Below are 20401 nucleotides of genomic sequence, written 5' to 3'. Positions count from 1 at the left end.
CAGGAAATTGTGTCCTTTCCCATAGCTCAAGTCCATTGAGAGGAAATATTATTGGGATATAAGTTTCCTCATAAGTGGAGGTTCTAAACCAAATAGGCAAGTAGTCTTCTAGAGTGATGTTTAAAAACCTCATGCCTGTGAGTGCATGGCAGCAAGGGATCCCAGAGACAGTCCACTTCCTACAGCTACATTCTCTTTTTTGTACATCAACCACAACCTCTTCACCAAGGTTGGAAGCATGGCGGATCTCAAATACTTGCAGCCCAGACCAACTGCCAAAAGAATAAAAATGAGTATAAATATTTAACAAAGTGAGTATGTCATGCAAACAAGTCATAACTTACCTAGGTATCCAATATTGTGTCTTCTCTAGCTCCTTTTGTAGTCTTTTCTTAATTTTAGGACAAATGGGACCATCAAATTTAGTTATCTTCTCTCTATTGGATACCCACCTCTTCATTAGGTAGCTTCGAATGTCCTCCAACATTGTTATGATTGGTTTTTCCCTTGCCTCTAAGATCACGCTATTAAAACCTTCACATATGTTATTAACAATTGTGTCACATGCAGGTCTTGCTGAGAATCTTGACCTAGACCAAAATCTAAAACAAATAAAAGTTAAGTATGTGGACAAGCAAGACAGATTCAAATAATATGAAACAAAATAAGGAATTGAGATTTATTTACCTTGGTGGAATAGTAAACAAGTGTTTAAAGGCGTCTTCGTTGACATCCTTCATTTGTCTCATGATTGNTTCCCATGCTTGGGGGTTTGTAGTTGTTGCTGCCTTCCAAAGAAGTTGTCTAAGGTTAATGCCTGGATATTTTTTCCTAAAATTGGCATAAATGTGCCTTACACAAAAACGTTGGTCCACACTAGGCAATAGTTGTTGTAAAGCTAGCTTAAGTCCCTACGAAATTAATGAAGGTAAGTATGAGTCCAAAACTGGCATGTTCAACAAAGGAAACAAACAAAGGTAAACATTCACTTACTTTCTGTTGATCTGACACAAAGGTACACCTTGAACTATATGCCCCACCTCCAACATCATCAATTAACAATTCTAAAAACCAAGTCCATGTATCCTTGTTCTCCACTTCAACCATAGCATATGCTAATGGACACATCTGATCATTACCATCTTTTGCCACAGTAGTTAAAAGTTCCCCTCCATACTTACCTTTTAAAAAGCAACCATCCAAATGTATAATAGGGCGACATGACACAAAGTTGTCTTTACATGCTTTTAAACAAACATATATTCTATTGAATATAACATCATCACCAACTCGATCTACTTTCACTTGGACTGTTGAGCCAGGATTCGNTCTAAGTATTTCATGTGCATAGTCATACANCCTTTGATATTGTTGTTTGAAACAACCCTCAATGTTGGTTGTTGCCATTGCTTTTGCCTTCGTTGTTGTGGACCTAGACACACCAATGTTCCATTTTTGAGAAAACTTAGAGTGCAGATTTTTCAGATTTATTTCTGGATTTGCTTTCATGCTCTTTTCTAATTTCCCACTTAACCATTTGGAGGTAACTAGCCCAATGTTGAATTCCCTAGTACATGTATGTNTATCTATGATCTTCCTGAGTTGCCATGTACTTTGGGTACTCCTATAGGCACAGTATGCGTACCATGGACATTTGCCTTGTGATCCACAACACTTAACACATATTCTTCTCTTNTCGTTTTTAAAAATCTTCAACTTCCTACCATTATGTATTCCATAAGTTCTAACAGCATCAGTGAAATCTATTTTATCAGGGAAGTATGTTCCCAACTGCCACTTATATTCTTTCATATTAACAGGCTCTGAGAAGATCCCAAAACTACCATTTCGGGGTGTTTCTTCATCTGACTCATCACTTGCATAAATACTTCCACAACTATCAGATTCCCACTCAGTATCTGATAACCCCCTAGCCTGTTTATGGACCTTTGAGGTACTTCCACTTCTTGTTCCCATTTCAAAGAAAAGACTACCTTCCAGGTCTTGGACTTCAAGTTGTTCAGGTGCATGGACATCAACATCTACCAAATCATCTTCACTAACAGACGCTTCTTCATCAGACCCTATCCAACTACTCACTTCAACCTCCTCTTGCACATTTTGATCACCACCACCTACATCATCATGGACATCTTCTTCAGCACCACCTCCCTCATCATGGACTACTTCTTCAGCACCACCTACCTCATCATGAACTACAGCAGCCTGCACATCCCCTTCAACATGAACATGTTCAACATCATCTCCACCTTCAGCAGCCTGCACATCCCCTTCAACATGAACATGTTCAACATCATCTCCACCTTCAGCAGCTTGCACATCCCCTTCAACAGCAACATGTTCAACATCATCCCCTTCATCCTCTTCTATAACATTACCTTCACCCTCTTCTATAACTTGACCTTCACCTACACCAACATTACCATCCTCACCACCTTGACCAACATTATATTCCAATTCCAGCAGATAAAAAGGGTTAGACACCTTGTGAACCACAAACACATGAGTTTTACCATTCAATAATGCAATGTTCACCACATGCATTGCTCCCTTGTCATCAGTTATCAATTCAATCCTATCCTCTTAAACACGACCACCCAAGGAATACCACAATTCCTTAACATTTCTATAACCCATCTCCTTAAGTATGGCCAACATTTCAAAATAACTCCATCTGTCTATGTCTATCATCAAGTTACTTGTTTCCCCTCCACGGTATCCGAATGATCCATCATTCAGAAACTTCCCCCCATGGTGAAACACCACCTCAACATGACAGTTTTCCATACTCTTCACTTATCAACTATTTATAACCCTATATAAAACTCAGTGTCAGACTTCACATGCATACAGTATGAGAACTTAATTGTATATATGACACGTTACTAACACGTGTAGGCATAGAAAAGTTACACTTTATGACACGCAATAACTACTTCACCTACAACAGCTTAAGTGATAAAGAACCATGAAATAGAGCTTAAATAACAACCACATGTTCAACCTTACAAAAGACAACAAACTACGCACTAATTTCAAACAGAAACCACTACACACAACACAAAAATCAACAGTAAACAAGTACCCTGGGACCACTACATATGCAACTTGGGACCACAACAGAATAAAAGGTACCACAACACAGTAAAAGGGACCACATCATAGCATACGAAGGGGACAACAAGACAAGTTCCATGGGGGAAAGCAACTACATAAAAAAGTCCAAAGAAAACATCACCTTCAACTTTTTGGCTTCGAAGAAAGAGAACCTCTACGTGGATGACCAAAATCTCGAACCTTTTCGCTCACAAATCACCTTCGAAAACGAAATCCACCACCTCGTTGCTTCCACGCACTCAAACACAACGTCTACTGCAAAAGCCCTAATTTCCCAATCCCTAACTCAAAAAACGAAATTCTCCCAATCTAAGCCTCGTTGGTTCCACCTTAATATAATTCCCCTAATTTCAAATCAATAATTTTGCCCTAATTTAAAAAAAGGAATATACGTAATTTGCCCCAAATTTAAAACACATGTGCGGCCACCTCACTGCCACGACAACATTTGCTGCCACATAACATGCATAGTCACTTAACTCTTAACGCCGTTACCATAGACTTAACGGAAGGGATCAATTGCACTCAAAATTGAAAACATGGGGACCAAATGCAATCATTTTTTAAAGCGGGGACAATATGAAAATTCCCACCCCAACTTGGGGACTAAAAAAGTATTTTAACCTATTTCAAATATAGTTGATTGTTCATTTCAATAAAATGTTAAAGCAAAATGTTTGGATGAGTTGATGTGTTATACTTGTAAGTAATATATATTGCATGTAATTCTTAGGCTAAAATATTTCTTTTGCTTTAATTTTTGTTGAAATTATTTAATGTGGTAATTTTTTTTTCAATTAAATTTCAATTTTCATTAAAAATGATTCAATTAAGTTCTTTTTATTTGTATCGATGATGTTAAAAATATGTCACATTAATGTTCGTAGTTTTTGTGTTTTATTTTTTATTTTTTTATTTTTTAATTTCTTTTTTATTTTATTTTTAAAAGTTTTTTCGTCTACTTGTTGTACTATGTGACATTGTCAATATCAGGTGATAATGACAATATCACATGTAAGAATCTAGAAAATAGAGCATTAGAGTTGGTAGATCTATTAAAATAATGAGATCGAGTATTTTATTATAAAATAACCTTATAATATAAATAGAATTTTCTAAGCTCGTCTCATTATCTAAAATACAGTCTATCTATCTACAACTCGTTTTTTTTTTTTTTGTTCTCTCTCATTTCTCTCTAAAATCTCTCACTTCTCTTTAAGAGTCATTGATCTCAAGTCATCTATTTGGCGATCAGGAGGTGCCTAGACGATCACGACGTCAAGGTCTTCCATTTTATCTGATCAATTGGTTGATTTGAGCAAGTAAATTTAAAACCCCTTTTTCCTTAGTGTTTAAGGTTCTTGATTATGTAAAGTGGTTCTGTTGTGCATGGATCAAGAATCCCTTTCCCTTGATTCTTGGTTTGTTTGTGGTTCTAAGTTCGGTCTCCTATCACCAATCGATGATTTGTAGGTTTTCTAGAAGTTCCTTGTGCCACAAGAAATCTAGAAGCGTTTAGAGGTTTTGGAGCTCTTGAGTCGAGTTAAGGGAAGTTAGATAATTGTTTTAATTGAAGTATGTGGTGTGAGTTTGATGGTATATGAGGATTAAACTGTTTATCTGGTAAATGTTGTTTTATGTTAGTAATAATTTAAGTAATTGGGTGAAATTCATGCTTTGTATGTTGATGGATGTTGTAAACATGTGGAATCTGTTGTGTGTATGTTTATGATGTTGAAATTGATGTTGATGAAGTGAATTGTGCTAATTGAACTGTTAAAAGAAAAAAGTAATCTTGGTTGTTGGTTATTTGGTCTAAAATAGGGTCTAAGGTAGTGAAATGGTGAGAAATGGTTTATGAATTGCTTGTATGAAGTTAGGTTGGTTAGGAACTAGTTTGGGACATGTTCAACACTTTAAAATGGTAGAAATTTGAATTAGGAATGTGTGGTTATGAATGTGTAGAATTCTACTTGGTTCAAAACTGAATTTGGGAAAGTGAACTAGTGAAAACTTGAATTAGGAGTTTTGTGCTCAAAGGATTAGTTGGGATAGTCTTAGTAAGTCATTTGGGACTTGTTAGGGTCCCTACATTGCTTGAAATTGTGCCACAATTGATATAATTCAATTTGAGTCTCTAAGTTGAGTTTTTGTGAGTTTTTGGTTGACATCTCGTAGCCATTTGTTAAAAATGAGTTTAGAAAGGTTTAGAAACACTTGGTTAAGTATATTTGAGTGTATAACAAAATCTAGGAGGGTTAGAAGTTGGGAAAAATATATTCAATTGGTCAAGAGTGGTTTGGGGTGATAATTCTACAGTTTTCGTGCTGTAGAATTATGTAGACTCGCTGAGTGACTCCACTCGCTCAACGAGAGGCTTAGGGTTTGGACCATTGTCTCTTCTCTTTCGCTTAGCAAGTTGGGTCACTAAGCGAGAGAGTTGTTGGTCTAGACCACTGTCTCTTCTTTCGCCTAGCGAGCTAAGTCACTTAGCGAGAGGTTGGAGTCTAAGCTCACTGTGAGTTTTATTCGCAAGCGAGCTAGGTCACTGAGCAAGAGTTTGGGGTCCGTGACCATTGTCTTTGAATTCGCTCAACGAGTGGGATCACTTAGCGAGAGAACTTTGTGGTCGCTCAATGAGAGGAGTCGTTGAGCGACTAGTCCAGGGTATGTTTTAATCTTTTCATACTTATTTCATGATAATTTTGTGTTATGAGTTGTTTCAATTTTAGATGACATATAGTTATTTATGAGAATATATGTTCAGTGATGTTATATGTGGGAATTCATTATGATTAGTATGTAATGTGATATGGAAACAAAGTTGTGAATGTGATTATGTATGAGATGTGACAATGAGGTTTAAATGATGTGTGAGGTGTGGATTTCAAGTATCATGTGAGAAAGGAATTCTAAGGAGGAATATCCTAAGTTGGTTGTTGTGTTATGTATTGAAGTAGGGGCTCCTGGATAGGGGAATGATCCTGACATTCTCAATAACCTCATTTCATGTAGAGAGTAGAAGAAGGTCTTAGTCTATGGTCACTGGTCAGGACCATAAATGTTTGACAGATTAACCTTGGTGTATGGTATTATTGGCGGTGGTTGAGGATGTGGTTATTATTATTATTATTTTTGAGCTAGGTTGCTCTACTATACATGAGTGCAGGTTCCCCATGAGTCCGAAATCAATGCATTTATTTGATAGTAAAAAGGGTCTCAAGTGGATTGGATAAAGTGTTGTGTTGTTTGATTTATAATACGCTTATATATTATCATTGTTTTAAATGATATGTAACATCTTTTGATACTCTAGCTTACCCTTGCTTTTTTGTGGTCTGTTTGTGTTTGTTGTTTCTCTTTTGCAATGATCACATAAATGGTGTAAGCTTAAAGATATAATCTTTTCAGTTGATTCAGTGGGAGGTTCGATGTGAAACTTGTTGTATAGGTTGTATTTTAGTTCTTCAAGTGAAAAAATTTTATTAATAGCAAATTTGTAGTTTTGTTATATCATTAAATATTGTTTTACATTCAATTCAATTTCCATATTTATTTTTTTCATTGTCTTTGTTACCAATAAAAATAAATAAATTACAAAGTTCTATTATTATAAATGTTATTCAATTTATAAATTTGATTAAAATATTTTCATTACATTGAATAAAGCACTTTTATAAAATAATAGAAGATTAAAATAAGTAATACAAATATTATTACAAAAATAATACAAATATTAGTGAAATTTGTAATTTATATAACAAATACTAAAATAAAGAAAAATATTTTATATTTATTAATATATACAAAATAACATTATATATTTATTAAAGAAACATTAAATAGAAATAAATTTAATAAGTATATAATAACGTCATTGTTAAATATAATTACATATAATTAATGTACAACATTTAACATATTGGAAAAATATTCTAATGTAAAATGATAGGAAATTAGGAAAAACTTCTAATAGTAGTTCAATTTTATGACCAAGTGAAAAATATTATATCAGTATAATATTTGGACAAAAGAAAATTGATTCCAAATTAGAAAGACATAACACTATTCTATTTTAAAAATCATTGGAATTAAATTAAATAAAATAATAAATATAAAAACTTGTGATGTTTATATGACATGACATAGATGACATGGATCTAAAACATGAATAAAAATATTAAAATCAAAACAAAATAAATAATAAAAATACTGTGAACTGTTACATGACATGTTTTTAACGTCGTTTATACAAATCTAGTGGAAATAATCTAACTGACGTTTTTAATAAAAATTGAAACTTAATTAAAATAAAATAAAGAACAAAACGAGTAAAAATAAGGGAATCATATTGAATAATTTCAACAAAAATTGGAAAAAAAAATATTTTAGCCTAATTTTTAATAAGATTAAATATGTTTTTTTTTTCTTAAACTTTGATGATGCAAAATTAGAATTTATTATTATCCTTAACACAATTTAATCCTTAAACCTAAAAGATGAATATATATAGTTTTCCTAATCCAATTCTATTAAAATTTTGTAACATATCAAACAACATTTAATTTGTTTACATTTGACATATTTAAATTCAAATACTAATTAAAATATTGTTTAACATGTAAAAAAAAATTAACATTATTAAATTAAGATAATCATATCAATTTGTTTTTAGATATTAAAGGTGTAACACCCCAATAAATATATAACAGAAGTTACACTTCATTTTTAGGAGTTAACATGAATAATAAGTGAGAACAGTGAAGAATAAGCATAGGAGTATGAAATATACTTGAAATTTAAAACTGTACAATCAGTAATATAGAATACAACGTTTACAAAATAGACCGAACGGTCTGGAATACAGTTCATTGACCTCGCGGCCAATATCAACAGAACTAAAATGAAAGAAACTATCCTAAGGACTGGACGGTCCTGCAAAACTCTCGGGCACTGCTTCCAAGGGTTGCTCTGCCTGCCCGGCATCCTCTAGAGTGTCTTCCAGGGTAGCTTCCAGGGTATCCTCTGCTCACATCCCAAAAAGGATGATCATTTGCAATCAAGGAAATAACCGAACAGTCGGATACCGAACGGCAACATGGACAAAGACACAACAGATAAGGGTAAGCTTATGTAAATTTAATTTATCATTACCTCATACAAGTAAACATACAATACAAATCCATCAAGCAAGCAAGCATACAATTTCTATACATACATACTACATTCCTTTAATCATGACCGACCACTAAGACACTGTCCGGACGGTATGAACATGTAGCTCGGTCGTCCCTAGCACCCGGTGTGGTGTAGTAACTGCTTTACCTTATCAGCTGCCACCCGAGGTTAGTCCTTAAACGGTTATCTATTCACATAACCGCGGACCTCCTGCCATTCCCACACATGAGTGACCTTTCTCTACCTGAGAAAGTGCCCTCACGGAATATCAGGATCAGGACGACACCTGAGTCATTCCCACGTTCATACTTTACCATTCATCACCAATTCATGAGACATTCCTCCAGTGGAATTACCTTACTTAGCCAAATTCAATCAAGGTTCATTATTACTTCCAAGCTGTTAGGGTGTTGAGAAAAGTACCAAATACCCCAGACTGAATTATAATTAATAGTGACCGAACGGTTTAATCGAAATGAGAAACTGAGTATCAAGAATTCAAGTAAGTAGTCGGACGGTCACATCAAAGATGAGACTGAATAACAGAAGAATGTCAAATGGTTGGTCGGATGGTCCAGCAAGGAATAAGACCATAACTCAAAGGATTGACTATAAGTGATAGTCATTCGAACGGTTTGGCTAAGAGTGTTACAAAATAAGCACTAATCATGGTTGAAGGTTGGTCTATGACCGAACACTTATCAGACCGGACGAATTAAGAAAGAAGAAACTCTTTAAAAGAGTAAAAGGGCTTTAGTCAAGTAAACAAGACGTTTTAAATAAATAAAGGCTCACTAGACCGTTCAGTCATTGAGTGACCGGACGGTTTCAAAAGGAAGAATATCATATTTGCAAGTTTTATAATCTAAGTGTCAACCTAAGGCCGAACACTTGGAAGGTCGAACGTTTGGTTTATGACCAGCATTCTTACGTAGCTATCAATAAAACAATTAAAGGAAACCAACTAAATTTAGTAATCACACTAGGCCGATCAGTACAAACAGACCGAACGGAAAAGGGAGGACCGAACGGTCCTAATGACCTTCGATTTCAGATTCATATTTTCTCTAAGTTTCATACATACTCATATCAGTGCAGAATTCATAGTTCATACTTATCATACAACTCGTACAACAACATACCATATTTCAATCATAAGAAATTAAGCAGCATACTTTAGAAAACATACATTAAATCAGGCATACATTCAAACCATACAGAGAAATTATAATTAAACTTTATAAGCTTCCCTTACCTCTAATCCAGCTAGTACGTCTAAGTTAGGTTGACAGCAACTATTTCTTCTAAGGTTTCCAAAGTCAACTGAAACCCAAAACCGGACGGTTCAAGTGAAAGAGGAGACCACCAGAAGTCTTCAGGTGTGATCTGAATGGTGATCGGAACAGTAGATTGGTTAGAATTTTAGAGAGAAGGTTGGGAGGTTTAGAGAGAAGGAGGAGAGTTTGAGATTTCAGAAAGTTGAGTTTGAGGAAGAAGAAGATTGCATGGGAAAAGTGGCGTCAGGGTTTCTCATTTTACCTTAAGTACTGCCTCCATTCGGAACGTTCGGTCCACTCCCAGTCTGCCACCTGACTTCCACTTTCTGGGTTTCACTGCTCTGCTGCTGCTACACGGATCACGAAGGAAGGGAATTAAAAGCTTGGCAGAGTTGGTCTCCCACTAACCAGGGAAGACCGGACGGTTGACAAGTGTACTCCACTAAAGTAAGGTTTTAAATGGGGTGTGACAAAAGGCAAAATTATATTAAAATTTTGAATATAGACAAATTCTGATTTTATATTTAAGAACTACAAAATATTTAATCCTTCTTAATATTATGGATTTATTACACGTAAAGTATCAACGTCTATTATTATATATGAAATTCATTTATTAGTATCTATTTATCTCTTTCAATATTGAATATATTAAATTTATCTCCATCCTTAATTTTCTAATCACTTATAATCATTCTAACTTTTTCATGATTTTATTCATTAAATATATAAATTAATATCCTTTAAGGGTACTTATGAGTTCATATTCAAAAGTGTTAAATAATGAAAAAAAAAAAACATCACATTAATTAGTTTTAATGTCAATTACTTTAGAGGTAATTATCATAATTTTATATAGGAAATGTTTTTCACTTGAAAATAAACATTACAAATAGTTTTATTGTATGAACGAAGTTGACCAAATAATATAAAATAAACCCCACAACTTTAGAAGTTGACCACCAATTTTGCTCGCTAAATTATCAAATTTTGCTCGCTAAATTATCATTATCATCTGTTCACCAAGAAATGGATCCACGTAATACTAGACTGAAAATGTGATTGGACGATTTTAAATTAAAAGAAAAAATTTAGTTTTTCTTTTTCAAATATGTTTTTATCTTAGTTTTTTTAATTTAAAATTGTCTAACTACATTTTGACACGTGTGCATTGTCAAAATGGTGTAAAAAATGGGGTTAAAATATCATTTTGCTTTCAACTATGGAAATTACAGTCTGATTTTTTAACCTGTTAGAAAGAAAGAACAGAGTTGCAGGCACTAGACCTCAGTCCCTTACCTCACCCTTCTCCCTGCTTTCTTCTGCCACCATTCAAAACCTAAAACCCAACAAACACAATTCTTCAACCTTTTCTCATTTAACTGATAAAAAGATGAAAACTTTATAGAACAAGAAAAGCACAGTTCAAAAGGGTCATGTGATTTTGAATGTCTTGGAACTCTGTTATGTGTGATCACTTTCTAGTTGTACTAAAAATGCATGAAATTCTCATTGTCATGTCCTACACATTTACCTAGTCAAAGTTGAAAGTTGAAAAAACCTTATAGTACCAAATGGCTCAAACACAGCCGACTTCTTCTCCAACTTGTCTTTGACTTGCCCTACCTACCCACTTCACATTAATGCAAAACCACCCTTCTTCTCTTATTCATTCCATCACCATGGAAGAACAACAACAACAACCAAAGCTCATCAAAGATCATGGCTCCAAGGACAAGAATCACACCATGCACGCACCCAATCCCAACCCTTCTCAAACCATCATGAGACTGGCTTCACTTGCCATCGACTTCAACGTGAGGTTGAAATCATCTGATATGCCTGCCCACATGCAGGAACATGCTCTTCATCACACTAGATCACTCCTTTCTCTTTCAACTCCTCCTCCAAAGCTCTCTAACACTCTCATAGCTAGAGCTCTCAAAAAGGTACACTGCAACGTTTGCAGAAACTATTAGTTGTAAATTCCATATATTTACATGTAAATTCTTCTCTTGGATGGAATCTTGTTTTGAACCTTATTTTTCTCTTATATGTGACTTTCTTGGCTATGATTTTCTATAGGGTGTAAGAATAAACATCCATAATCGAATCATTCTATTACTAAATTAAGTTGTTTGCTATTAATATTTTGTATCAATTTCAGGAGTTTGACACGAAGTATGGACTGGCCTGGCATTGCGTGGTAGGGAAGAGTTTCGGGTCCTTTGTGAGTCACACTGGTGGAGGGTTCATCTACTTCTCAATTGACTCACTTTCTATTCTTCTTTTCAAAACTGAGGTTCATTTGGTCAGACAACCTCCTTCTCTTTAATTTTATGTACTTTTGGTTAATTCTTTTAACTAGTTTCTTAAAAGTATTTCCTGTAACAATGACAACTCAGGTTGAGTCTTAGGTTAATGAATGAATTACTCTGACTAACGGGTGCATAACATGTTACCATGTTCTTCTAAAGGTTGACAAGTTCTTGTGAAACACCAGGCACAGGGAAACTTCTGTGCATGCATGTGAAGAAGTTGTGTTAATGGATTGCTTAAGGAAACTGAGATTTTAGTTGATTGGTCATATTTGGCGTGGTTTCCTTAATTGTTTATTCCTGTTCCTTTTTTGAAAAACTGAAGCCTACAAATGAACAGTGTTTTTGGCATGCTGTCTATTGGTAGTAGTAACAGAACACCGACCACAAGAATCTGCAATTTATCCTTATTAACTAAAAGTTGGTGAACTTTTTCCACTATTGCTTTCATTTATTTGGCTTGTCCTCATTTCTACTTTCCCACTATTTTCACCCCTTATGAATTCAGAAGACTGTTTTGGTTCTGGGGTTCATGATTTCTGACTTATGTTTACCTTTTATTCTGTTTGCTTCCTGATGAAAGAATTCATGTAGTATACTACTTGAATTTTAATTTTTTTTAAAAGAAAGTTAATTGTATCTGTTCAAGATAATAAGAAAAGTAGTAAGAAGATTGTTGTTCATTAACATTTATTTTAAATAATCCACATGATTCGGACTTGCACTAAAAACGATTTTCATATTAAAACCAAATCCTCCGTATTTCCTATTTGCACAACTTTTTTGACTTGACTTGTAGTTTGTCCTTTCCAGAATGCAGTCACATTTTACTTTTGCATCTTTACAAAACTATAATAACCTTATTTCCTTAAGAAACTCGCATTAAATATGACTAGACAGATAATTGCTTAATACTTTGTAACTTTATTATTAAAACTATTCAACTAAAAAAATTTAAATCATAAAAATTTGTCGGCCACACTTCATATTTTTAAGAAGCCCCGTTCTATATTGATTGAAAAAGAATAAATTATGCAGTTTTATAATATAAAGGTCACCTTGTTTTAATTGTTTGAAATTATTTGCAAGTAATTTTAAACTTTTAAAAGCATTTGGCATTTAACCACATATCAGAGTAAACTATTCGACGATGAGATGATGATATTGATTTTGATCGTGCTGCAAAAGAGGCTCCAACAAGACAAAGTAACTTGTGTAGATCCATTATGAAATAGATAGAATACGGCAGGAAACTATCAAAACCAGATAAATGATTGATTGCATTCATTTTGAACAAAACCATATGGCATACTCTCCTCTAGTATTTCTTTCATCGTCAGATTGGTTTACATAGCTTCTTTAACAAAAAAAAGGACAGACAACAACATAGTTTATCCCTTACAAAATTTTAATCCTAATCCCCAGGTCCTAAAACAGCAAGTTTCACACCTATATTTAAATAAATAAATAAATAAACTAAATTTAATCTCTAAGACTAACGCTCCTCTCTCGATTTAGGGATAAGAATTCTGCTATTTCAAAAATACAGACATTGAAACCAATTATCTAATGGGGAAACAATAAAAATTAAAAAATGATAATTTGCAGGAATGGAAGGAATAGAGCTCGCATCTTGGGTCTGTGACAACAATGGACTCAAATTTGCTTTAACTCTGATGATGCCTTTATTCCTTCATTTTCAAACCACAGTCATTTTGTAAGAAACCTCACAGCAACTCGGCGTCTGGTCTAAGAACCGCTGTCTTCTAGTTGAGCTTTTCTCTTTCGTCTCTTTTTTTTATCCTTCTCTTTTCTAGAGTCATTCTCCTCATTCCCTTTCATCCCATTTTCCTTTAGCTTCTTACTGGAATTCTTTGAACCAGATTTTCTCTTCTTTGCTGAATAACGTGAGCTAGGCTCTGCACTAGCGTCGCCTCCCCGTGGTAGTGGTTCTTCTTCATAATCTAACTGCCAATTGCATAACATGTCCTGTTCTCCATACTGTTGTTGTAATGGCTCGCCAGCACCAGGAAGCAACTTATCAAAAGTCACATCCCCGTTCAAGCCACCTTTACGCTCCAGCAGAACAGGATCTGGTCGGATTATAGTCCCCAGAATGCTCCTGTTCGGTCCTAAGCTCATGATGATCTTGGGATTCGTTAAATTTTTAAATGCCATTGAAAAAGCTGACCTGATCTGAGGAAAAAGAATAATAATTTAATTTTAGTCACTTACAGATTAACACCAAAAGTAACGAATACATAATACATATTATATTATTATTATTATTAGATTTAATTGTAACCTTTATCCATAATTATAGCCCATTAGCTATTATCATCTCCCTATAACCTTTGGCATCAAAGGAAAGACCTAAAAGAAGGCTATTATATATTTATATTGACAAAGGACTTTATTGGCTTAAATAGAAAATTTGGCAGACTTGTTTGCAATAAAAATTATTAGGGGACCAAAATTACAATCAAGCATCGTCACTAAAACAAAAGGGGTGAATGATATGGTCTCCCCTTCTAACCAATAGAGTAAGTAACTATGAGCAGGATGAACACAATTAAATGCAAATCAAGTCAAATTTTCTATATAGAAGAGACAACTATGCTTAAGTGCCTGTACATAAGTTCCAGTAAATGACAAATTATTGACCATTATATTAATGTATTCAATTTACACCAAGGAACATATATACACCAAAAAATGTCGAGAGTCAAATAGAAAAACAGGAAGCACAGTGCACAGGGTTACACAAAAGTAAACAGACCTGGAAATAATTAAAGGAGTTCTTCCCAATGTCATTTTCTGGTGCCTGATTCAGCCAAAAAACACTATCAATCAACTAAAGGAATGATAATAGTTTGTTTAATATACACAAAAAAAAGTAGTGTCAATATAATATATAGATGCGTATGTAGAAAATAATTTGAAAGCGATCTACAACAGAAAACCAATAAGACAGACTTCGATAGTATTCAATATTTTATAGTTCACTATCCAATTATGATTAGGCCCTTTAACATTTTGGTTGGCGAATATCTTCTCCAATTTCCACTTTTCATATACACTCCATAAAATATTTAAAAATTGCTCCAAAAAAGCAGGCAAGTAATGACTCTGGAAATGGAAATAGTAACTCAAAATATTCTTTGTTATGAAATATTAGAAAGACCATACCTGAGGATCCTCGATGGAAATAAGACTTGGCCGTGATTTGTTTAAAAACCTGAGATGACAGAGGGAAAAGTTCAATAACCAAATGATAAATTATGCAGAATCATTAAAAATAACATTACTTCAATTATATACCCAAATTCTTTATTACCCTTTACTACTTTTCACAAAAAAAGTGCCTGTCCCATTACAGGACACACCAACATCTGATGTGTTCAATTTGCGCCCATAGAAATCAAAAAAATGCACCTGATTTCAAAATGAAGAAAAAAATAGCACTATCAGAATGGTAAATTGATATATTTCTTACTTTCATCCTATAAAGGAAACCTTTATCAAAACAAAGGCACACAGCACACAATTATTGTGCATGTTTCTCTTCCTTAAACTGCTAAATTGCACAGAACAGTCGCGAATAATGAATTGCAACTCATATAACACCCCTGGAACCAAAAAGACATATGCAAAACGATACTTCAGAATCAGAATATACGCACCAAAAGGACTCCCAGGTTGTGCTCTGCAGAAGCTTGGCTCAGGCGAAGATTCTGAAGCAAACAAGTGTCACAAACTTAGACCATGATATTGGCAAAAAGTTCCGGGTGTTTGAAAATATTTGAAAGAAAAGAGTGAATTTATTTATTTATTATTTCTCATGATGCAGAGGTGGACTATATGCTGAATAGGGAAAACCTCATCATGCTGCAAGCAAGTGACCACTAAATTTTTAAAGCATATTCAAGAACCACTAACCTTCAACATTGCCATCAGCATGGCAAGAAGGGCATACGAGCCAATCCCACCAGAATATACCTGCATACTTAACAAGAATCACAACTAGGCATACTGGAATCAGAACATTACAAGAAATATTAATATTATAGAGAACTCTTACCTCATTTAGCTCTCTTTGCTGCAGAAATACTTTCAAAATCAAACACAAGGGCCTTAGGGGTGGCCACTTAAGTACTGCTTCCTACAAAGTGAACATTACAATCATAAACAAGAATACACATAATGTTCCATCCAATACAGTATACTTAGTTGTATATGTTATGTTTTGCATTCTTCTTTCTTGCATCAAAAAAGGCGCAACTAAGAAAAAATAAAGAAAAAACTTCATAGTTCAGGTGGCATTCTGTGATGTTTCCTTAAGTGACCTATTGCAAAGCTCCTCTCTACAATTTTACTTACCAAGGTAGTATGGATATTTTATCAGTGCAATATGATATATTGAGCACAAGGGATCCCATTCCACATTTTGAAACAAAAATAATACAATATTCAATCCAAAGACTTCCAAGAAGGAACGCTCTAGTCAAGCAAAGCAATTTTGTATAGCAGAAGCATTGTAAATCAAGTAAGACTGACGTTATTAATTTCATCCTACACCACCACTAGATATTATTAACCTTTAGGCATAGAATTCACCAATTATCAGAGACTATGATAGGACCCTAGGGCCCAATTTTGATAATGACCAAGGATTTGATCAGCTGCCAAACCTGGATACAAGGGGACCTATCATATGGAGGGTATATTCGTGAAGGAAGAAAATGGTTCCTGTAGAGAGATTAGTGGTGCTAAGTCATGTGGTCATCACGTGCCCAGGGGGAAATTCTGTTAGAAGAGATATGTTAGAGTCATGCTTTTAATAGGTCAGTTGGGGGATTATGGGGGATTCATATTGATCATATTAAAGCGGTTGGGAGAGTATCTCTCTGTATAGGATACAGGCTCTGGTTGTCATTTACATTCACTGTACGAGCTCCTGTAGCTCCTCTTTTTCATTAAATAATACTATCATACCAGAATCCTTTCTGGGACTTCTATCAGAAAGCTAATTAACAACTAGATTAATAACAAGGTCCTCAATATAGCTTAAACCAATATCCATTTAAAAATCAAATACAATCATTTCCTTTCTTGTTAAGTTGATTCACAAAAGCCTAATTATATAAATTATGTTCACATTTCCACTTATGTTCAATTTTTTTAGATGGCAATGCCATGGAAGAATTGTGTGGTAAATTTTCACCATCTGCTGTGGACAATTTGCAAAGAGAAGCCCATTATGGTGGCACATTTGGCTACAATGGCATGTTTATATGGCATGATTTTGGCATTCTACCATTAACAACACTGCTTATGTTCAACATTTCTAATGATACCATTTATGTATGGTTCAAATAATATATTACGCAATTGGCGTCAGTTATAAATTTAAAAACAACACAGCATCACAAAAAAATAAAAAAATGCGTAGTAAAATCAAGTGGTGGGAAATAATAAAACATACCTGAATATACTCAGCCGCTTTGGGTCCATTGTCAATGTCAAAACTGAAATAAAGCATCATTCTTTGGTGGATAAATGAAATTCAAAAAAAAACATGATACTGAAATAGTTTTAGTTCTTAGACACACAATATTAAACAACATGACAACTCTAGCTATGTGAGGACAATGGATCAATCTATAGTATAAACAAATTGACTATACTCATTATAATGTGGTCATGACTAGTTACAATAGTTAGCAAGTGCTAATGATGTGGCAGGGTGCTAAACGTATAGATATTTAACTACTTATTAAGAAAAATGAATGCATGAACGAAAAACTATAAGGGTTTTACCTTGGAAATGCATGTAACACAGAATTAAGCAGAATCTTCAAATATGAGAGTGATAGATAAATCTGCAGTAGTTTGACTAGCTATTTGATTCAACAATAGAAAATCCATAGTAATGATTTAAAAATATACAAAGATATTCAAGTCAAACAATTCATCCAATATCGTATAATAAAGTGGGACAAGTAAACTTAAGTACACTTCATACAGACACACGAATAGCATAAAATCATATCTTGACAGAAAAATCAAGAAAAATTATGAGAAACCAAGTAGCTTAAAGTCGAACCTTATATCAAATGCAAGACCACTCTTCTTCTCAACAAATTTAATAATTGGTACCCGCGCCTTTCCAATGACCTGGCAAAAGATATTCAAAAGCAGAATACTAACCACTCAAAATTTTTACAACATTGATTAATTTTTCCTGGCAAGAAAAATACAGATATTTAAGCATCACAGGCAGACCTGAATCTTTTTAGCCATGTTCCTTTGGGACAATGCTTTAGAAATTGCATTCAGTCCAATCTGTGGATTTGGCAAGCCTGATTTCAGAATCACAACCTGCATTCAAAGAATTTGACCATAATGCATCAACTATTCAGGTTCCCTGATTCAGGAGAAGAATTTACTATCAGTACATCAACCATACTTACGTCAATATCACTGGTGGGAAGATACAGCCCTGTCCTGAATGACCCAAATACTTCCACCTGAGAGTAACAGAAAAAGAAGACAAAAGAAACCTCGTTGAAACATAAAACTCAACAACAAAATGGTGCAATGCAATAACTAAAAATGTTTCTACCCGACAATGAGGCCATATGTGTTTTATAACTCCAAACACGGATTCTATTGCCATATCCCGTGCAGCTTTCTCTTCAACAGTTGGTGACAAAAACTCACAAAAATCCACTATTTCTGCACAACAAGCACCGCAAAATAAAAAATAAAAAAAAAAAAATCCAAAACCGTATATAACAGTAAGAGTGTTGTCTGGTTTCATGCTGGAAATAATGATTTTGACAACAGTCTAAGTTGATTTTATAAATATATAGTTATTGAAAAATTGATTTTACTAGAGGCGATCAAATGTACCTTTCCCGCTTGGATTGCTTTATAGCAAAGTTGCAAATTAAAGGAACCAGGCATAAACCACTTCACTTGAAAATGAATTCTAGGTAAAAGCAAATTCTACAAAATCAGTTTTGCAAACGCACATCCAAACACCTTAAAACTCCACTCTGTTTTTCCCTAACCGGCTCTACAAAGCACCAAATTAAATAAGTTCCCTATGTGCCGTTTGAGCTGTTCTCCAATTAAAATTAAAGCATTACGTCCAAGTGAAAACGCCTTAACGAATGCGTTACCTTTATGCAGCTGAAGCATAGGACTCTTAAATTTGCAATTCCCGCCGAACCAGACACTCTCGAGCTTCGGCTCTGGCGCAGGAGTCGGCGTCTTCGGTTCGGGCGCTGCGGCGACCGGCTCTGGGAGGGAGACGCCGCCGTGGGCCTCGGAAGTAACGTCGAGGGAGAAGAAATCGACGGTGGTGGAGGTGGGAGAAGCGCGTTGGGGAGTATCGACTGAAATCTCGTTGCGGAAAACGGAGTAGGATTCGCCGTTATCGGGAGATGGGAAATTGGCGGCGGATAGAGCGAGGGGACTGAGAGTGTCGTACACGAAGGTTTCGGGAATATTCAGTGATTGCTCCTCCATTGAAAACCAAGAAGGTGGAACAGTGAAGAACAAGAAGATGAAAAGGGCTAATATGAATTGAAATTAGGGTTTTCAGGGTTTATGTCTACGCGACGCTTATGAAAGGATTTACAGACAGATATTTTGTTAAAAAAATGTGACATAGACGATGGTTGATTTTCATTTTTGAAAATCAAATTTTTTAAGATTTTGATCAAAGAATAAAATATTAACTAATTTAAAATGAAATTTATTTAATTTATATTTATCTTATATTAATAAAATAAAATAATATTATTTTTAAATAAATGAAAAATCATAAATGTTTATCCTTATTTTATTTCTATCAAAATTAAAATAAATATAAATATTACTATATTCAAATTAATAAAATAAAATTATTAATAAATCCCTAAAATTTAAGTTTATTCTAATAAATTTATGGTTTAATCATTCTGATAGTCTCGGTGATTTTTTTCAATTAGTTCCCTCATTTATTTTTTTTCTCAATTAGGTCTCTATTTTTAAAAAATTTAAGCAATTACGTCACTGTCTGTAGTTCCGTACTAACACCATTAAAAAGGGTGACATGTGTCAACTCGTGATTTTTTTTAATTTTTTAAATATATTTTAATTACTTTTATTTTTATTTTTTATTTATTTAAAAAAAAATTGTCACGTGTCAAGTTGACATTGAGCCACGTGGCAATGACAGTGTGAGGTGGCACTGATAGTGCCACGTGTCACTATCAGACCACGTGTCATTATATTTGTCTCAATTTGGTCTCTATATTTTTAATTTGTCTCAACTTGGTCCTGTATTCTTATTTTGTCTTAATTTAGTCCTATTTTTTAAAAAAAACTAAACAATTTTGTTTCTCTCCAAGTTCAAACCAAATTTTATTTGTATATAAATCTTTACAAAGAAATTCATACAAATTAATTTTTTATTACAAAAATAAAAAAATTACAAAC

General features: G+C 34.1%; 2 protein-coding genes across 2 annotated transcripts; one reads left to right on the top strand and one right to left on the bottom strand.

Moving 5' to 3' along the window:
- The first annotated feature begins 11140 nt into the window (after window positions 1-11140).
- Window positions 11141-12398, top strand: LOC106754634 (dynein light chain, cytoplasmic). Its single transcript, XM_014636681.2, has 2 exons — window positions 11141-11542; window positions 11761-12398. Exons 1-2 carry the CDS (start codon window positions 11237-11239, stop codon window positions 11926-11928), a joined length of 474 nt encoding a protein of 157 aa, XP_014492167.2. The 5' UTR covers window positions 11141-11236; the 3' UTR covers window positions 11929-12398.
- Window positions 12399-13165: 767 nt separating this feature from the next.
- LOC106754643 (non-canonical poly(A) RNA polymerase PAPD7) lies at window positions 13166-19575 on the bottom strand. Its single transcript, XM_014636689.2, has 13 exons — window positions 19099-19575; window positions 18537-18649; window positions 18385-18441; window positions 18197-18292; window positions 18018-18088; window positions 17397-17439; window positions 15993-16073; window positions 15851-15910; window positions 15595-15645; window positions 15249-15346; window positions 15101-15149; window positions 14691-14735; window positions 13166-14107 (listed from the first exon to the last, which is right to left on the bottom strand). The coding sequence occupies exons 1-13, from the start codon at window positions 19445-19447 to the stop codon at window positions 13661-13663; spliced, it is 1560 nt and encodes a 519-aa protein (XP_014492175.1). The 5' UTR covers window positions 19448-19575; the 3' UTR covers window positions 13166-13660.
- Window positions 19576-20401: the final 826 nt, after the last annotated feature.

The sequence above is a fragment of the Vigna radiata genome, unplaced genomic scaffold (assembly GCF_000741045.1).
Source record: "Vigna radiata var. radiata cultivar VC1973A unplaced genomic scaffold, Vradiata_ver6 scaffold_321, whole genome shotgun sequence".
NCBI lineage: Eukaryota > Viridiplantae > Streptophyta > Magnoliopsida > Fabales > Fabaceae > Vigna > Vigna radiata.
This window is presented reverse-complemented; position numbering and strand designations above follow the sequence as displayed.

What these genes read in the sequence shown, in the direction of transcription:
- LOC106754634 (XM_014636681.2), top strand. Translation starts at nt 11,237, where the DNA reads ATGCAAAACCACCCTTCTTCTCTTATTCATTCCATCACCATGGAAGAA. An exon ending in TAGCTAGAGCTCTCAAAAAG is followed by an intron (nt 11,543 to 11,760) that starts GTACACTGCAAC and finishes TATCAATTTCAG; the next exon opens with GAGTTTGACACGAAGTATGG.
- LOC106754643 (XM_014636689.2), bottom strand. Translation starts at nt 19,447, where the DNA reads ATGGAGGAGCAATCACTGAATATTCCCGAAACCTTCGTGTACGACACT. An exon ending in ACATATGGCCTCATTGTCGG is followed by an intron (nt 18,442 to 18,536) that starts GTAGAAACATTT and finishes TGTTACTCTCAG; the next exon opens with GTGGAAGTATTTGGGTCATT. An exon ending in ACATGGCTAAAAAGATTCAG is followed by an intron (nt 18,089 to 18,196) that starts GTCTGCCTGTGA and finishes ATCTTTTGCCAG; the next exon opens with GTCATTGGAAAGGCGCGGGT.